General features: G+C 47.6%; 1 protein-coding gene across 1 annotated transcript in view; it reads left to right on the top strand.

Moving 5' to 3' along the window:
• Positions 1 to 434: 434 nt before the first annotated feature.
• Positions 435 to 18,189, top strand: part of LOC140406570 (transmembrane channel-like protein 7) — a gene marked incomplete at its 3' end in the record, with an annotated part of 34,082 nt that continues 16,327 nt past the window's right edge. Inside the window, exons 1-2 of the mRNA XM_072494570.1 lie at positions 435 to 662; positions 7,037 to 7,185. Of these exons, the coding sequence (XP_072350671.1) occupies positions 454 to 662; positions 7,037 to 7,185 (358 nt within the window). The remainder of the gene's footprint in view (positions 663 to 7,036; positions 7,186 to 18,189) is intronic.

Raw genomic sequence — 18,189 nt, 5'->3', positions numbered from 1 at the left:
AGCTCAAATCCTAGAGTATCGACATCTCCCTCCGACAGTGCAGCGCTCCCTCAGTACTGGCACCGGGGGGAGTGTCGGCCTGGATTATAGCGCTCAAATCCTAGAGTATAGACATCTCCCTCCGACAGTGCAGCGCTCCCTCAGTACTGGCACTGGGGGGAGTGTCGGCCTGGATTATGGAGCTCAAATCCTAGAGTATAGACATCTCCCTCCGACAGTGCAGCGCTCCCTCAGTACTGGCACCGGGGGGAGTGTCGGCCTGGATTATAGCGCTCAAATCCTAGAGTATCGACATCTCCCTCCGACAGTGCGGCGCTCCCTCAGTACTGGCACCAGGGGGGGGGGGGGGGGGGGCGGGGGGGCGGTGCTTGTGGAGGGTGGGGGGGGAATCGGCCTGGATTAAACGCAATGTTCTTTGCTAACCGTGTAGATCTCCCTGATTGTGACGGAATCATGGATTATCCAGGCCACAGCATCGCCCGAGACGCCACACCCTTGCCCGGGATGCCTTCCTTGAGGTTGCGGCACCCACACTCGCCCGAGGCTGGGCCGTCGAGTGACGGAGGGAGCATGGGTGCTCCGGAGGATGAATTCTGGCCTTGGAGCCACCAACGCCCTGCCAAGGAGGCCCCGCTCCCGATGTGCCAGAAACGCCTGGTCAGGTAGGCTTTGGTGGCTCGATTCGAATCCCTGGGGCATCGGAACCGGTTCTGGGGGAGGTGGGACCGGTACAGATCGGACGGTCTGCACCCGGGCAGGACTGGAGCTGAGATGGTCGCAATCCGGTGTGTTTGCTCGAGCTGTTGGGGAAGTTTTTAACCAATGTGGCAGGGGGATGGGAACCCTGGCAGGACGTCGGAAGGTAGTAAATCAGGGACAGAAACAAAAGGCAGTAAGGGGAAAGTGTAAGGCAGAGAAGCCATAGTCAAAAATCAAAAAGGGCGACAGTACAAGGTACAGTGACTGAGGGGAGCTCAGTGAATAGGACCAGGAATACTAAAAGGAATAAAACGGGAAGTAAAATCATTAATGGAAAGCGACGCGGCAGATTGTTACAGGAAGATGTGGGTTCAACGACAAGGAAAATTAGGAGAAAGGTTAAAAGGAAAAATAACTCTTATTGCAGCTGTACAAATCTCCGGTGCAGCCGAGGGAAACGGAGACCGGGACTGTGCACGGCGCTCCGAGTGTGGGTCTAACCGAGGGATAGGGAGACCGGGACTGGGGACTGTGCTCCGAGTGTGGATCTAACCGAGGGATGCGGAGACCGGGACTGTGCACGGTGCTCCGAGTGTGGATCTAACCGAGGGATAGGGAGATCGGGACTGTGCACGGTGCTCCGAGTGTGGGTCTGACCGAGGGATAGGGAGACCGGGACTGGGCACGGTGCTCCGAGTGTGGGTCTTACCGAGGGACACGGAGACCGGGACTGTGCACGGTGCTCCGAGTGTGGGTCTAACCGAGGGATACGGAGACCGGGACTGTGCACGGTGCTCCGAGTGTGGGTCTGACCGAGGGATACGGAGACCGGGACTGTGCACGGTGCTCCGAGTGTGGGTCTAACCGAGGGATACGGAGACCGGGACTGTGCACGGTGCTCCGAGTGTGGGTCTGACCGAGGGATACGGAGACCGGGACTGTGCACGGTGCTCCGAGTGTGGGTCTGACCGAGGGATACGGAGACCGGGGCTGTGCACGGTGCTCCGAGTGTGGGTCTTACCGAGGGATACGGAGACCGGGACTGTGCACGGTGCTCCGAGTGTGGGTCTAACCGAGGGAAACGGAGACCGGGACTGTGCACGGTGCTCCGAGTGTGGGTCTGACCGAGGGATACTGAGATCGGGACTGTGCACGGTGCTCCGAGTGTGGGTCTGACCGAGGGATACGGAAACCGGGACTGTGCACGGTGCTCCGAGTGTGGGTCTAACCGAGGGATACGGAGACCGGGGCTGTGCACGGTGCTCCGAGTGTGGGTCTTACCGAGGGATACGGAGACCGGGACTGTGCACGGTGCTCCGAGTGTGGGTCTAACCGAGGGAAACGGAGACCGGGACTGTGCACGGTGCTCCGAGTGTGGGTCTGACCGAGGGATACGGAGACCGGGACTGTGCACGGTGCTCCGAGTGTGGGTCTGACCGAGGGATACGGAGACCGGGGCTGTGAACGGTGCTCAGAGTGTGGGTCTAACCGAGGGATCGGGAGACCGGGACTGTGCACGGTGCTCCGAGTGTGGGTCTAACCGAGGGATACGGAGACCGGGACTGTGCACGGTGCTCCGAGTGTGGGTCTAACCGAGGGAAACGGAGACCGGGACTGTGCACGGTGGTCCGAGTGTGGGTCTAACTGAGGGATAGGGAGACCGGGACTGTGCACAGTGCTCCGAGTGTGGGTCTAACCGAGGGATAGGGAGACTGGGACTGTGCACGGTGCTCCGAGTGTGGGTCTGACCGAGGGATACGGAGACTGGGACTGTGCACGGTGCTCCGAGTGTGGGTCTAACCGAGGGATAGGGAGACCGGGACTGGGGACTGTGCACGGTGCTCCGAGTGTGGGTCTGACCGAGGGATACGGAGACAGGGACTGTGCACGGTGCTCCGAGTGTGGGTCTGACCGAGGGACACGGAGACCGGGACTGTGCACGGTGCTCCGAGTGTGGGTCTGACCGAGGGATATGGAGACCGGGACTGCGCACGGTGCTCCGAGTGTGGGTCTGACTGAGGGATACGGAGACCGGGGCTGTGCACGGTGCTCAGAGTGTGGGTCTAACCGAGGGATCGGGAGACCGGGACTGTGCACGGTGCTCCGAGTGTGGGTCTAACCGAGGGATACGGAGACCGGGACTGTGCACGGTGCTCCGAGTGTGGGTCTGACTGAGGGATACAGAGACCGGGACTGTGCACGGGGCTCCGAGTGTGGGTCTGACCGAGGGACACGGAGACCGGGACTGTGCACAGTGCTCCGAGTGTGGGTCTGACCGAGGGATACGGAGACCGGGACTGTGCACGGTGCTCCGAGTGTGGGTCTGACCGAGGGATACGGAGACCGGGACTGTGCACGGTGCTCCGAGTGTGGGTCTAACCGAGGGATACGGAGACCGGGACTGTGCACGATGCTCACATTGCAGATGACAATAAAGTCGGTGGAGTTGTGGACAGTGCGGAAGGATGTTACAAGTTACAGAGGGACATAGATAAGCTGCAGCACTGGGCTGAGAGGTGGCAAATTGAGTTTAATGCAGAGAAGTGTGAGGTGATTCATTTTGGCAGGAATAACAGGAAGACAGAGTACTGGGCTAATGGTAAGATTCTTGGCAGTGTGGATGAGCAGAGAGATCTCAGTGTCCATGTACATAGATCCCTGAAAGTTGCCACCCAGGTTGAGAGGGTTGTTAAGGAGGCGTACGGTGTGTTAGCTTTTATTGGTAGAGGGATTGAGTTTCGGAGCCATGAGGTCATGTTGCAGCTGTACAAAACTCTGGTGCGGCCGCATTTGGAGTATTGCGTACAGTTCTGGTCGCCGCATTATCGGAAGGACGTGGAGGCTTTGGAAAGGGTGCAGAGGAGATTTACCAGAATGTTGCCTGGTATGGAGGGAAGATCTTATGAGGAAAGGCTGAGGGACTTGAGGCTGTTTTCGTTCGAGAGAAGAAGGTTAAGAGGTGACTTAATTGAGGCATGCAAGATGATCAGAGGATTGGACAGGGTGGACAGTGAGAGCCTTTTTCCTCGGATGGTGACGTTTAGCATGAGGGGACATAGCTTTAAATTGAGGGGAGATAGATATGGGACAGATGTCAGAGGTAGGTTCTTTACTCAGAGAGTAGTAAGGGCGTGGAATGCTCAGCCTGCAACAGTAGTGGACTTGCCAACACTAAGGGCATTCAAATGGTCATTGGATAGACATATGGACGATAAGGGAATAGTGTAGATGGGCTTTAGACTGGTTTCACAGCAACATCGAGGGCCGAAGGGCCTGTACTGCGCTGGAATGTTCTATTCTATAACTTGGGAGTGGTTACTTCTAGAGGTGTTAAGATTCAGAACAGAGGTAATAAAGCCAACATAAGTGTACTTTACCTGAATGCTCGTAGTATTCGGAATAAGGTAAATGAGTTGATGGCGCAAATCAGCGTGAATGACTATGATTTAGTGGCCATGACTGAAACATGGTTAAAGGATGGTCACGACTGGGAGTTAAATATCCGAGGGTATCAAACTTTTCGGAAGGACAGAGTGGATGGTAAGGGAGGTGGTGTAGCTCTGTTATTTAAGGATGACATCCGGGCAACAGTAAGGGATGACATCGGTGCTATGGAGGATAAGGTTGAATCCATTTGGGTGGAAATCAGGAATAGTAAGGCGAAAAAGTCTCTGATAGGAGTAATCTATAGGCCACCAAATAGTAACATTATGGTGGGGCAGGCAATAAACAAAGAAATAACTGATGCATGTAGAAATGGTACAGCAGTTATCATGGGGGATTTTAATCTACATGTTGATTGGTTTAACCAGGTCGGTCAAGGCAGCCTTGAGGAGGAGTTTATAGAATGTATCCGCGATAGTTTCCTCGAACAGTATGTAATGGAACCTACGAGGGAACAAGCGGTCCTAGATCTGGTCCTGTGTAATGAGACAGGATTGATTAATGATCTCATAGTTAGGGATCCTCTCAGAAGGAGCGATCACAATATGGTGGAATTTAAAATACAGATGGAGGGTGAGAAGGTAAAATCAAGCACTAGTGTTTTGGGCTTAAACAAAGGAGATTACAATGGGATGAGAGAAGAACTAGCTAAGGTAGATTGGGAGCAAAGACTTTATGGTGAAACAGTTGAGGAACAGTGGAGAACCTTCCAAGTGATTTTTCACAGTGCTCAGCAAAGGTTTATACCAACAAAAAGGAAGGGCGGTAGAAAGAGGGAAAATCGACCGTGGATATCTAAGGAAATAAGGGAGAGTATCAAATTGAAGGAAAAAGCATACAAAGTGGCAAACATTAGTGGGAGACTAGAGGACTGGGAAATCTTTAGGGGGCAACAGAAAGCTACTAAAAAAGCTATAAAGAAGAGTAAGATAGATTATGAGAGTAAACTTGCTCAGAATATAAAAACAGATAGTAAAAGTTTCTACAAATACATAAAACAAAAAAGAGTGGCTGAGGTAAATATTGGTCCTTTAGAGGATGAGAAGGGAGATTTAATAATGGGAGATGAGGAAATGGCTGAGGAACTGAACAGGTTTTTTGGGTCGGTCTTCACAGTCGAAGACACAAATAATATGCCAGTGACTGATGGAAATGAGGCTATGACAGGTGAGGACCTTGAGAGGATTGTTATCACCAAGGAGGTAGTGATGGGCAAGCTAATGGGGCTAAAGGTAGACAAGTCTCCTGGACCTGATGGAATGCATCCCAGAGTGCTAAAAGAGATGGCTAGGGAAATTGCAAATGCACTAGTGATAATTTACCAAAATTCACTAGACTCTGGGGTGGTCCTGGCGGATTGGAAATTAGCAAACGTGACACCACTGTTTAAAAAAGGAGGTAGGCACAAAGTGGGTAATTATAGGCCAGTGAGCTTAACTTTGGTAGTAGGGAAGATGCTGGAATCTATCATCAAGGAAGAAATAGCGAGGCACCTGGATGGAAATTGTCCCATTGGGCAGACGCAGCATGGGTTCATAAAGGGCAGGTCGTGCATAACTAATTTAGTGGAATTGTTTGAGGACATTACCAGTGCGATAGATAATGGGGAGCCAATGGATGTGGTGTATCTGGATTTCCAGAAAGCCTTTGACAAGGTGCCACACAAAAGGTTGCTGCATAAGATAAAGATGCATGGCATTAAGGGGAAAGTAGTAGCATGGATAGAGGATTGGTTAATGAATAGAAAGCAAAGAGTGGGGATTAATGGGTGTTTCTCTGGTTGCCAATCAGTGGCTAGTGGTGTCCCTCGGGGATCAGTGTTGGGCCCACAACTGTTCACAATTTACACAGATGATTTGGAGTTGGGGACCAAGGGCAATGTGTCCAAGTTTGCAGACGACACTAAGATAAGTGGTAAAGCAAAAAGTGCAGAGGATACTGGAAGTCTGCAGAGGGATTTGGATAGGCTAAGTGAATGGGCTAGGGTCTGGCAGATGGAATTCAATGTTGACAAATGTGAGGTTATCCATTTTGGTAGGAATAACAGCAAAAGGGGTTATTATTTAAATGATAAAATATTAAAACGTGCTACTGTGCAGAGAGACCTGGGTGTGCTAGTGCATGAGTCGCAAAAAGTTGGTTTACAGGTGCAGCAGGTGCTTAAGAAGGCGAATGGAGTTTTGTCCTTCATTGCTAGAGGGATGGAGTTTACGACTAGGGAGGTTATGCTGCAATTGTATAAGGTGTTAGTGAGGCCACACCTGGAGTATTGTGTTCAGTTTTGGTCTCCTTACTTGAGAAAGGACGTACAGGCACTGGAGGGAGTGCAGAGGAGATTCACTAGGTTAATCCCAGAGTTGAAGGGGTTGGATTACGAGGAGAGGTTGAGTAGACTGGGACTGTACTCATTGGAATTTAGAAGGATGAGGGGGGATCTTATAGAAACATATAAGATTATGAAGGGAATAGATAGGATAGATGCGGGCAGGTTGTTTCCACTGGCGGGTGAAAGCAGAACTAGGGGGCATAGCCTCAAAATAAGGGGAAGTAGATTTAGGACTGAGTTTCGGAGGAACTTCTTCACCCAAAGGGTTGTGAATCTATGGAATTCCTTGCCCAGTGAAGCAGTAGAGGCTCCTTCGCTAAATGTTTTTAGGATAAAGATAGATAGTTTTTTGAAGAATAAAGGGATTAAGGGTTATGGTGTTCGGGCCGGAAAGTGGAGCTGAGTCCACGAAAGATCAGCCACGATCTCATTGAATGGTGGAGCAGGCTCGAGGGGCCAGATGGCCGACTCCTGCTCCTAGTCCTTATGTTCTTATGAATGTTGCGTGGCGAGATTCGGTTCGGGTGGGGATTGTGTGAAGGTTGACGCTGATTGTCATCACTCCAGGCAGTTCCGTGGTCAGGCGTCTGGCTCCGTGAGCACATGGCAGCTCTGGCTGGCCACCCAGCATCACACACTGAAGCAGACCGGGAGCGAAATCAGGAACGTTCTATCCTACCTGAAGATGTGGAAGAAATCCTTGCATAACATCGAAGGTAAGGCTTTTCACTCCCGCTGCGCAGAGACACTGTTTATTCAGGGTAAGGATCACTCACTGTGTAACTGTACAGAGTCACTGTTTATTCAGGGTGAGGATCACTCACTGTGTAACTGTACAGAGTCACTGCTTATTCAGGGTGAGGGTCACTCACTGTGTAACTGTACAGAGTCACTGTTTATTCAGCAGGGTGAGGATCACTCACTGTGTAACTGTACAGAGTCACTGTTTATTCAGGGTGAGGATCGCTCACTGTGTAACTGTACAGAGTCACTGTTTATTCAGCAGGGTGAGGATCACTCACTGTGTAACTGTACAGAGTCACTGTTTATTCAGGGTGAGGATCACTCACTGTGTAACTGTACAGAGTCACTGTTTATTCAGCAGGGTGAGGGTCACTCACTGTGTAACTGTACAGAGTCACTGTTTATTCAGGGTGAGGATCACTCACTGTGTAACTGTACAGAGTCACTGTTTATTCAGGGTGAGGATCACTCACTGTGTAACTGTACAGAGTCACTGTTTATTCAGGATGAGGATCACTCACTGTGTAACTGTACAGAGTCACTGTTTATTCAGCAGGGTGAGGATCACTCACTGTGTAACTGTACAGAGTCACTGTGTATTCAGGGTGAGGATCACTCACTGTGTAACTGTACAGAGTCACTGTTTATTCAGCAGGGTAAGGATCACTCACTGTGTAACTGTACAGAGTCACTGTTTATTCAGCAGGGTGAGGATCACTCACTGTGTAACTGTACAGAGTCACTGTTTATTCAGCAGGGTGAGGATCACTCACTGTGTAACTGTACAGAGTCACTGTTTATTCAGGGTGAGGGTCACTCACTGTGTAACTGTACAGAGTCACTGTTTATTCAGGGTGAGGATCACTCACTGTGTAACTGTACAGAGTCACTGTTTATTCAGCAGTGTGAGGATCACTCACTGTGTAACTGTACAGAGTCACTGTTTATTCAGGGTGAGGGTCACTCACTGTGTAACTGTACAGAGTCACTGTTTATTCAGCAGGGTGAGGATCACTCACTGTGTAACTGTACAGAGTCACTGTTTATTCATGGTGAGGATCACTCACTGTGTAACTGTACAGAGTCACTGTTTATTCAGCAGGGTGAGCATCACTCACTGTGTAACTGTACAGAGTCACTGTTTATTCAGGGTGAGGATCACTCACTGTGTAACTGTACAGAGTCACTGTTTATTCAGGGTGAGGATCACTCACTGTGTAACTGTACAGAGTCACTGTTTATTCAGGGTGAGGGTCACTCACTGTGTAACTGGACAGAGTCACTGTTTATTCAGGGTGAGGGTCACTCACTGTGTAACTGTACAGAGTCACTGTTTATTCAGGGTGAGGATCACTCACTGTGTAACTGTACAGAGTCACTGTTTATTCAGCAGGGTGAGGGTCACTCACTGTGTAACTGTACAGAGTCACTGTTTATTCAGGGTGAGGATCACTCTCTGTGTAATTGTACAGAGTCACTGTTTATTCAGGGTGAGGATCACTCACTGTGTAACTGTACAGAGTCACTGTTTATTCAGCAGGGTGAGGATCACTCACTGTGTAACTGTACAGAGTCACTGTTTATTCAGGGGGAGGGTCACTCACTGTGTAACTGTACAGAGTCACTGTTTATTCAGCAGGGTGAGGATCACTCACTGTGTAACTGTACAGAGGCACTGTTTATTCAGGGTGAGGGTCACTCACTGTGTAACTGTACAGAGTCACTGTTTATTCAGGGTGAGGATCACTCACTGTGGAACTGTACAGAGTCACTGTTTATTCAGCAGTGTGAGGATCACTCACTGTGTAACTGTACAGAGTCACTGTTTATTCAGGGTGAGGATCACTCACTGTGTAACTGTACAGAGTCACTGTTTATTCAGGGTGAGGGTCACACACTGTGTAACTGTACAGAGTCACTGTTTATTCAGCAGGGTGAGGATCACTCACTGTGTAACTGTACAGAGTCACTGTTTATTCAGGGTGAGGATCACTCACTGTGTAACTGTACAGAGTCACTGTTTATTCAGGGTGAGGATCACTCACTGTGTAACTGTACAGAGTCACTGTTTATTCAGGGTGAGGATCACTCACTGTGTAACTGTACAGAGTCACTGTTTATTCAGCAGGGTGAGGATCACTCACTGTGTAGCTGTACAGAGTCACTGTTTATTCAGCTGGGTGAGGATCACTCACTGTGTAGCTGTACAGAGTCACTGTTTATTCAGGGTGAGGGTCACACACTGTGTAACTGTACAGAGTCACTGTTTATTCAGCAGGGTGAGGGTCACACACTGTGTAACTGTACAGAGTCACTGTTTATTCAGCAGGGTGAGGATCACTCACTGTGTAACTGTACAGAGTCACTGTTTATTCAGCAGGGTGAGGATCACTCACTGTGTAACTGTACAGAGTCACTGTTTATTCAGGGTGAGGGTCACTCACTGTGTAACTGTACAGAGTCACTGTTTATTCAGGGCAAGGATCACTCACCGTGTAACTGTACAGAGTCATTGTTTATTCAGCAGGGTGAGGATCACTCACTGTGTAACTACAGAGTCACTGTTTATTCAGCAGGGTGAGGATCACTCACTGTGTAACTGTACAGAGTCACTGTTTATTCAGGGTGAGGATCACTCACTGTGTAACTGTACTGAGTCACTATTTATTCAGGGTGAGGATCACTCACTGTGTAACTGTACAGAGTCGCTGTTTATTCAGCAGGGTGAGGATCACTCACTGTGTAACTGTACAGTGTCACTGTTTATTCAGGGTGAGTATCACTCACTGTGTAACTGTACAGAGTCACTGTTTATTCAGGGTGAGGATCACTCACTGTGTAACTGTACAGAGTCACTGTTTATTCTGCAGGGTGAGGGTCACTCACTGTGTAACTGTACAGAGTCACTGTTTATTCAGGGTGAGGATCACTCACTGTGTAACTGTACAGAGTCACTGTTTATTCAGCAGGGTGAGGATCACTCACTGTGTAACTGTACAGAGTCACTGTTTATTCAGCAGGGTGAGGATCACTCACTGTGTAACTGTACAGAGTCACTGTTTATTCAGGGGGAGGGTCACTCACTGTGTAACTGTACAGAGTCACTGTTTATTCAGCAGGGTGAGGATCACTCACTGTGTAACTGTACAGAGTCACTGTTTATTCAGGGTGAGGATCACTCACTGTGTAACTGTACAGAGTCACTGTTTATTCAGGGTGAGGATCACTCACTGTGTAACTGTACAGAGTCACTGTTTATTCAGCAGGGTGAGGGTCACTCACTGTGTAACTGTACTGAGTCACTGTTTATTCAGGGTGAGGATCACTCACTGTGTAACTGTACAGAGTCACTGTTTATTCAGCAGGGTGAGGATCACTCACTGTGTAACTGTACAGAGTCACTGTTTATTCAGGGTGAGGATCACTCACTGTGTAACTGTACAGAGTCACTGTTTATTCAGGGTGAGGGTCACTCACTGTGTAACTGTACTGAGTCACTGTTAATTCAGGGTGAGGATCACTCACTTTGTAACTGTACAGAGTCATTGTTTATTCAGCAGGGTAAGGATCACTCACTGTGTAGCTGTACAGAGTCACTGTTTATTCAGGGTGAGGATCACTCACTGTGTAACTGTACAGAGTCACTGTTTATACAGGGTGAGGATCACTCACTGTGTAACTGTACAGAGTCACTGTTTATTCAGCAGGGTGAGGATCACTCACTGTGTAACTGTACAGAGTCACTGTTTATTCAGGGTGAGGATCACTCACTGTATAACTGTACAGAGTCACTGTTTATTCAGGGTGAGGATCACTCACTGTGTAACTGTACAGAGTCACTGTTTATTCAGGGTGAGGATCACTCACTGTGTAACTGTACAGAGTCACTGTTTATTCAGCAGGGTGAGGATCACTCACTGTGTAACTGTACAGAGTCACTGTTTATTCAGCAGAGTGAGGATCACTCACTATGTAACTGGACAGAGTCACTGTTTATTCAGGGTGAGGATCACTCACTGTGTAACTGTACAGAGTCACTGTTTATTCAGGGTGAGGATCACTCACTGTGTAACTGTACAGAGTCACTGTTTATTCAGCAGGGTGAGGATCACTCATTGTGTCACTGTACAGAGTCACTGTTTATTCAGCAGGGTGAGGATCACTCACTGTGTAACTGTACAGAGTCACTGTTTATTCAGCAGGGTGAGGATCACTCACTGTGTAACTGTACAGAGTCACTGTTTATTCAGCAGGGTGAGGATCACTCACTGTGTAACTGTACAGAGTCACTGTTTATTCAGGGTGAGGGTCACTCACTGTGTAACTGTACAGAGTCACTGATTATTCAGCAGGGTGAGGATCACTCACTGTGTAACTGTACAGAGTCACTGTTTATTCAGCAGGGTGAGGATCACTCACTGTGTAACTGTACAGAGTCACTGTTTATTCAGGGTGAGGATCACTCACTGTGTAACTGTACAGAGTCACTGTTTATTCAGGGTGAGGATCACTCACTGTGTAACTATACAGAGTCACTGTTTATTCAGCAGTGTGAGGATCACTCACTGTGTAACTGTACAGAGTCACTGTTTATTCAGGGTGAGGGTCACTCACTGTGTAACTGTACAGAGTCACTGTTTATTCAGCAGGGTGAGGATCACTCACTGTGTAACTGTACAGAGTCACTGTTTATTCATGGTGAGGATCACTCACTGTGTAACTGTACAGAGTCACTGTTTATTCAGCAGGGTGAGCATCACTCACTGTGTAACTGTACAGAGTCACTGTTTATTCAGGGTGAGGATCACTCACTGTGTAACTGTACAGAGTCACTGTTTATTCAGGGTGAGGATCACTCACTGTGTAACTGTACAGAGTCACTGTTTATTCAGGGTGAGGATCACTCACTGTGTAACTGTACAGAGTCACTGTGTATTCAGCAGGGTGAGGATCACTCACTGTGTAACTGTACAGAGTCACTGTTTATTCAGCAGCGTGAGGATCACTCACTGTGTAACTGTACAGAGTCACTGTTTATTCAGGGTGAGGGTCACTCACTGTGTAATTGTACAGAGTCACTGTTTATTCAGGGTGAGGATCACTCACTGTGGAACTGTACAGAGTCACTGTTTATTCAGCAGTGTGAGGATCACTCACTGTGTAACTGTACAGAGTCACTGTTTATTCAGGGTGAGGATCACTCACTGTGTAACTGTACAGAGTCACTGTTTATTCAGGGTGAGGGTCACACACTGTGTAACTGTACAGAGTCACTGTTTATTCAGCAGGGTGAGGATCACTCACTGTGTAACTGTACAGAGTCACTGTTTATTCAGGGTGAGGATCACTCACTGTGTAACTGTACAGAGTCACTGTTTATTCAGGGTGAGGGTCACACACTGTGTAACTGTACAGAGTCACTGTTTATTCAGCAGGGTGAGGGTCACACACTGTGTAACTGTACAGAGTCACTGTTTATTCAGCAGGGTGAGGATCACTCACTGTGTAACTGTACAGAGTCACTGTTTATTCAGCAGGGTGAGGATCACTCACTGTGTAACTGTACAGAGTCACTATTTATTCAGGGTGAGGATCACTCACTGTGTAACTGTACAGAGTCACTGTTTATTCAGCAGGGTGAGGGTCACTCACTGTGTAACTGTACAGAGTCACTGTTTATTCAGCAGTGTGAGGATCACTCACTGTGTAACTGTACAGAGTCACTGTTTATTCAGCAGGGTGAGGATCACTCACTGTGTAACTGTACAGAGTCACTGTTTATTCAGCAGGGTGAGGGTCACTCACTGTGTAACTGTACAGAGTCACTGTTTATTCAGCAGTGTGAGGATCACTCACTGTGTAACTGTACAGAGTCACTGTTTATTCAGCAGGGTGAGGATCACTCACTGTGTAACTGTACAGAGTCACTGTTTATTCAGCAGGGTGAGGATCACTCAGTGTGTAACTGTACAGAGTCACTGTTTATTCAGGGTGAGGATCACTCACTGTGTAACTGTACAGAGTCACTGTTTATTCAGGGTGAGGATCACTCACTGTGTAACTGTACAGAGTCACTGTTTATTCAGGGTGAGGGTCACTCACTGTGTAACTGTACAGAGTCACTGTTTATTCAGGGTGAGGGTCACACACTGTGTAACTGTACAGAGTCACTGTTTATTCAGGGTGAGGATCACTCACTCTGTAACTGTACAGAGTCACTGTTTATTCAGCAGGGTGAGGATCACTCACTGTGTAACTGTACAGAGTCACTGTTTATTCAGCAGGGTGAGGGTCACTCACTGTGTAACTGTACAGAGTCACTGTTTATTCAGCAGGGTGAGGATCACTCACTGTGTAACTGTACAGAGTCACTGTTTATTCAGCAGGGTGACGATCACTCACTGTGTAACTGTACAGAGTCACTGTTTATTCAGGGGGAGGGTCACTCACTGTGTAACTGTACAGAGTCACTGTTTATTCAGGGTGAGGATCACTCACTGTGTAACTGTACAGAGTCACTGTTTATTCAGCAGGGTGAGGATCACTCACTGTGTAACTGTACAGAGTCACTGTTTATTCAGCAGGGTGAGGATCACTCACTGTAACTGTACAGAGTCACTGTTTATTCAGGGTGAGGATCACTCACTGTGTAACTGTACAGAGTCACTGTTTATTCAGGGTGAGGATCACTCACTGTGTAACTGTACCGAGTCACTGTTTATTCAGGGTGAGGATCACTCACTGTATAACTGTACAGAGTCACTGTTTATTCAGGGTGAGGATCACTCACTGTGTAACTGTACAGAGTCGCTGTTTATTCAGGGTGAGGGTCACTCACTGTGTAACTGTACAGAGTCACTGTTTATTCAGGGTGAGGATCACTCACTGTGTAACTGTACAGAGTCACTGTTTATTCAGCAGCGTGAGGATCACTCACTGTGTAACTGTATAGAGTCACTGTTTATTCAGCAGGGTGACGATCACTCACTGTGTAACTGTACAGAGTCACTGTTTATTCAGGGTGAGGATCACTCACTGTGTAACTGTACAGAGTCACTGTTTATTCAGCAGGGTGAGGATCACTCACTGTGTAACTGTACAGAGTCACTGTTTATTCAGGGTGAGGATCACTCACTGTGTAACTGTACAGAGTCACTGTTTATTCAGGGTGAGGATCACTCACTGTGTCACTGTACAGAGTCACTGTTTATTCAGGGTGAGGATCACTCACTGTGTAACTGTACAGAGTCACTGTTTATTCAGGATGAGGATCACTCACTGTGTAACTGTACAGAGTCACTGTTTATTCAGCAGGGTGAGGATCACTCACTGTGTAACTGTACAGAGTCACTGTTTATTCAGGGTGAGGATCACTCACTGTGTAACTGTACAGAGTCACTGTTTATTCAGCAGGGTGAGGATCACTCACTGTGTAACTGTACAGAGTCACTGTTTATTCAGCAGAGTGAGGATCACTCACTATGTAACTGGACAGAGTCACTGTTTATTCAGGGTGAGGATCACTCACTGTGTAACTGTACAGAGTCACTGTTTATTCAGGGTGAGGATCACTCACTGTGTAACTGTACAGAGTCACTGTTTATTCAGCAGGGTGAGGATCACTCACTGTGTCACTGTACAGAGTCACTGTTTATTCAGCAGGGTGAGGATCACTCACTGTGTACCTGTACAGAGTCACTGTTTATTCAGCAGGGTGAGGATCACTCACTGTGTAACTGTACAGAGTCACTGTTTATTCAGCAGGGTGAGGATCACTCACTGTGTAACTGTACAGAGTCACTGTTTATTCAGGGTGAGGGTCACTCACTGTGTAACTGTACAGAGTCACTGTTTATTCAGCAGGGTGAGGATCACTCACTGTGTAACTGTACAGAGTCACTGTTTATTCAGGGTGAGGGTCACTCACTGTGTAACTGTACAGAGTCACTGTTTATTCAGGGTGAGGATCACTCACTGTGTAACTGTACAGAGTCACTGTTTATTCAGCAGTGTGAGGATCACTCACTGTGTAACTGTACAGAGTCACTGTTTATTCAGGGTGAGGGTCACTCACTGTGTAACTGTACAGAGTCACTGTTTATTCAGCAGGGTGAGGATCACTCACTGTGTAACTGTACAGAGTCACTGTTTATTCATGGTGAGGATCACTCACTGTGTAACTGTACAGAGTAACTGTTTATTCAGCAGGGTGAGCATCACTCACTGTGTAACTGTACAGAGTCACTGTTTATTCAGGGGGAGGGTCACTCACTGTGTAACTGTACAGAGTCACTGTTTATTCAGCAGGGTGAGGATCACTCACTGTGTAACTGTACAGAGGCACTGTTTATTCAGGGTGAGGGTCACTCACTGTGTAACTGTACAGAGTCACTGTTTATTCAGGGTGAGGATCACTCACTGTGGAACTGTACAGAGTCACTGTTTATTCAGCAGTGTGAGGATCACTCACTGTGTAACTGTACAGAGTCACTGTTTATTCAGGGTGAGGATCACTCACTGTGTAACTGTACAGAGTCACTGTTTATTCAGGGTGAGGATCACTCACTGTGTAACTGTACAGAGTCACTGTTTATTCAGCAGTGTGAGGATCACTCACTGTGTAACTGTACAGAGTCACTGTTTATTCAGGGGGAGGGTCACTCACTGTGTAACTGTACAGAGTCACTGTTTATTCAGCAGTGTGAGGATCACTCACTGTGTAACTGTACAGAGTCACTGTTTATTCAGGGTGAGGATCACTCACTGTGTAACTGTACAGAGACACTGTTTATTCAGGGTGAGGATCACTCACTGTGTAACTGTACAGAGTCACTGTTTATTCAGCAGGGTGAGGATCACTCACTGTGTAACTGTACAGAGTCACTGTTTATTCAGGGTGAGGATCACTCACTGTGTAACTGTACAGAGTCACTGTTTATTCAGCAGGGTGAGGATCACTCACTGTGTAACTGTACAGAGTCACTGTTTATTCAGCTGGGTGAGGATCACTCACTGTGTAGCTGTACAGAGTCACTGTTTATTCAGGGTGAGGGTCACACACTGTGTAACTGTACAGAGTCACTGTTTATTCAGCAGGGTGAGGGTCACACACTGTGTAACTGTACAGAGTCACTGTTTATTCAGCAGGGTGAGGATCACTCACTGTGTAACTGTACAGAGTCACTGTTTATTCAGCAGGGTGAGGATCACTCACTGTGTAACTGTACAGAGTCACTATTTATTCAGGGTGAGGATCACTCACTGTGTAACTGTACAGAGTCGCTGTTTATTCAGCAGGGCGAGGATCACTCACTGTGTAACTGTACAGTGTCACTGTTTATTCAGGGTGAGTATCACTCACTGTGTAACTGTACAGAGTCACTGTTTATTCAGGGTGAGGATCACTCACTGTGTAACTGTACAGAGTCACTGTTTATTCTGCAGGGTGAGGGTCACTCACTGTGTAACTGTACAGAGTCACTGTTTATTCAGGGTGAGGATCACTCACTGTGTAACTGTACAGAGTCACTATTTATTCAGGGTGAGGATCACTCACTGTGTAACTGTACAGAGTCGCTGTTTATTCAGCAGGGTGAGGATCACTCACTGTGTAACTGTACAGTGTCACTGTTTATTCAGGGTGAGTATCACTCACTGTGTAACTGTACAGAGTCACTGTTTATTCAGGGTGAGGATCACTCACTGTGTAACTGTACAGAGTCACTGTTTATTCTGCAGGGTGAGGGTCACTCACTGTGTAACTGTACAGAGTCACTGTTTATTCAGGGTGAGGATCACTCACTGTGTAACTGTACAGAGTCACTGTTTATTCAGCAGGGTGAGGATCACTCACTGTGTAACTGTACAGAGTCACTGTTTATTCAGCAGGGTGAGGATCACTCACTGTGTAACTGTACAGAGTCACTGTTTATTCAGGGGGAGGGTCACTCACTGTGTAACTGTACAGAGTCACTGTTTATTCAGCAGGGTGAGGATCACTCACTGTGTAACTGTACAGAGTCACTGTTTATTCAGGGTGAGGATCACTCACTGTGTAACTGTACAGAGTCACTGTTTATTCAGGGTGAGGATCACTCACTGTGTAACTGTACAGAGTCACTGTTTATTCAGGGTGAGGGTCACTCACTGTGTAACTGTACTGAGTCACTGTTTATTCAGGGTGAGGATCACTCACTGTGTAACTGTACAGAGTCACTGTTTATTCAGGGTGAGGATCACTCACTGTGTAACTGTACAGAGTCACTGTTTATTCAGGGTGAGGGTCACTCACTGTGTAACTGTACTGAGTCACTGTTTATTCAGGGTGAGGATCACTCACTGTGGAACTGTACAGAGTCACTGTTTATTCAGGGTGAGGATCACTCACTGTGTAACTGTACAGAATCACTGTTTATTCAGGGTGAGGATCACTCACTGTGTAACTGTACAGAGTCACTGTTTATTCAGGGTGAGGATCACTCACTGTGGAACTGTACAGAGTCACTGTTTATTCAGGGTGAGGGTCACTCACTGTGTAACTGTACAGAATCACTGTTTATTCAGGGTGAGGATCACTCACTGTGTAACTGTACAGAGTCACTGTTTATTCAGGGTGAGGATCACTCACTGTGTAACTGTACAGAGTCACTGTTTATTCAGGGTGAGGGTCACTCACTGTGTAACTGTACTGAGTCACTGTTTATTCAGGGTGAGGATCACTCACTGTGGAACTGTACAGAGTCACTGTTTATTCAGGGTGAGGATCACTCACTGTGTAACTGTACAGAGTCACTGTTTATTCAGCAGGGTGAGGATCACTCACTGTGTAACTGTACAGAGTCACTGTTTATTCAGGGTGAGGATCACTCACTGTGTAACTGTACAGAGTCACTGTTTATTCAGCAGGGTGAGGATCACTCACTGTGTAACTGTACAGAGTCACTGTTTATTCAGGGTGAGGATCACTCACTGTGTAA

Source organism: Scyliorhinus torazame, unplaced genomic scaffold, assembly GCF_047496885.1.
Source record: "Scyliorhinus torazame isolate Kashiwa2021f unplaced genomic scaffold, sScyTor2.1 scaffold_649, whole genome shotgun sequence".
Classification (NCBI taxonomy): Eukaryota; Metazoa; Chordata; class Chondrichthyes; order Carcharhiniformes; family Scyliorhinidae; genus Scyliorhinus; species Scyliorhinus torazame.
This window is presented reverse-complemented; position numbering and strand designations above follow the sequence as displayed.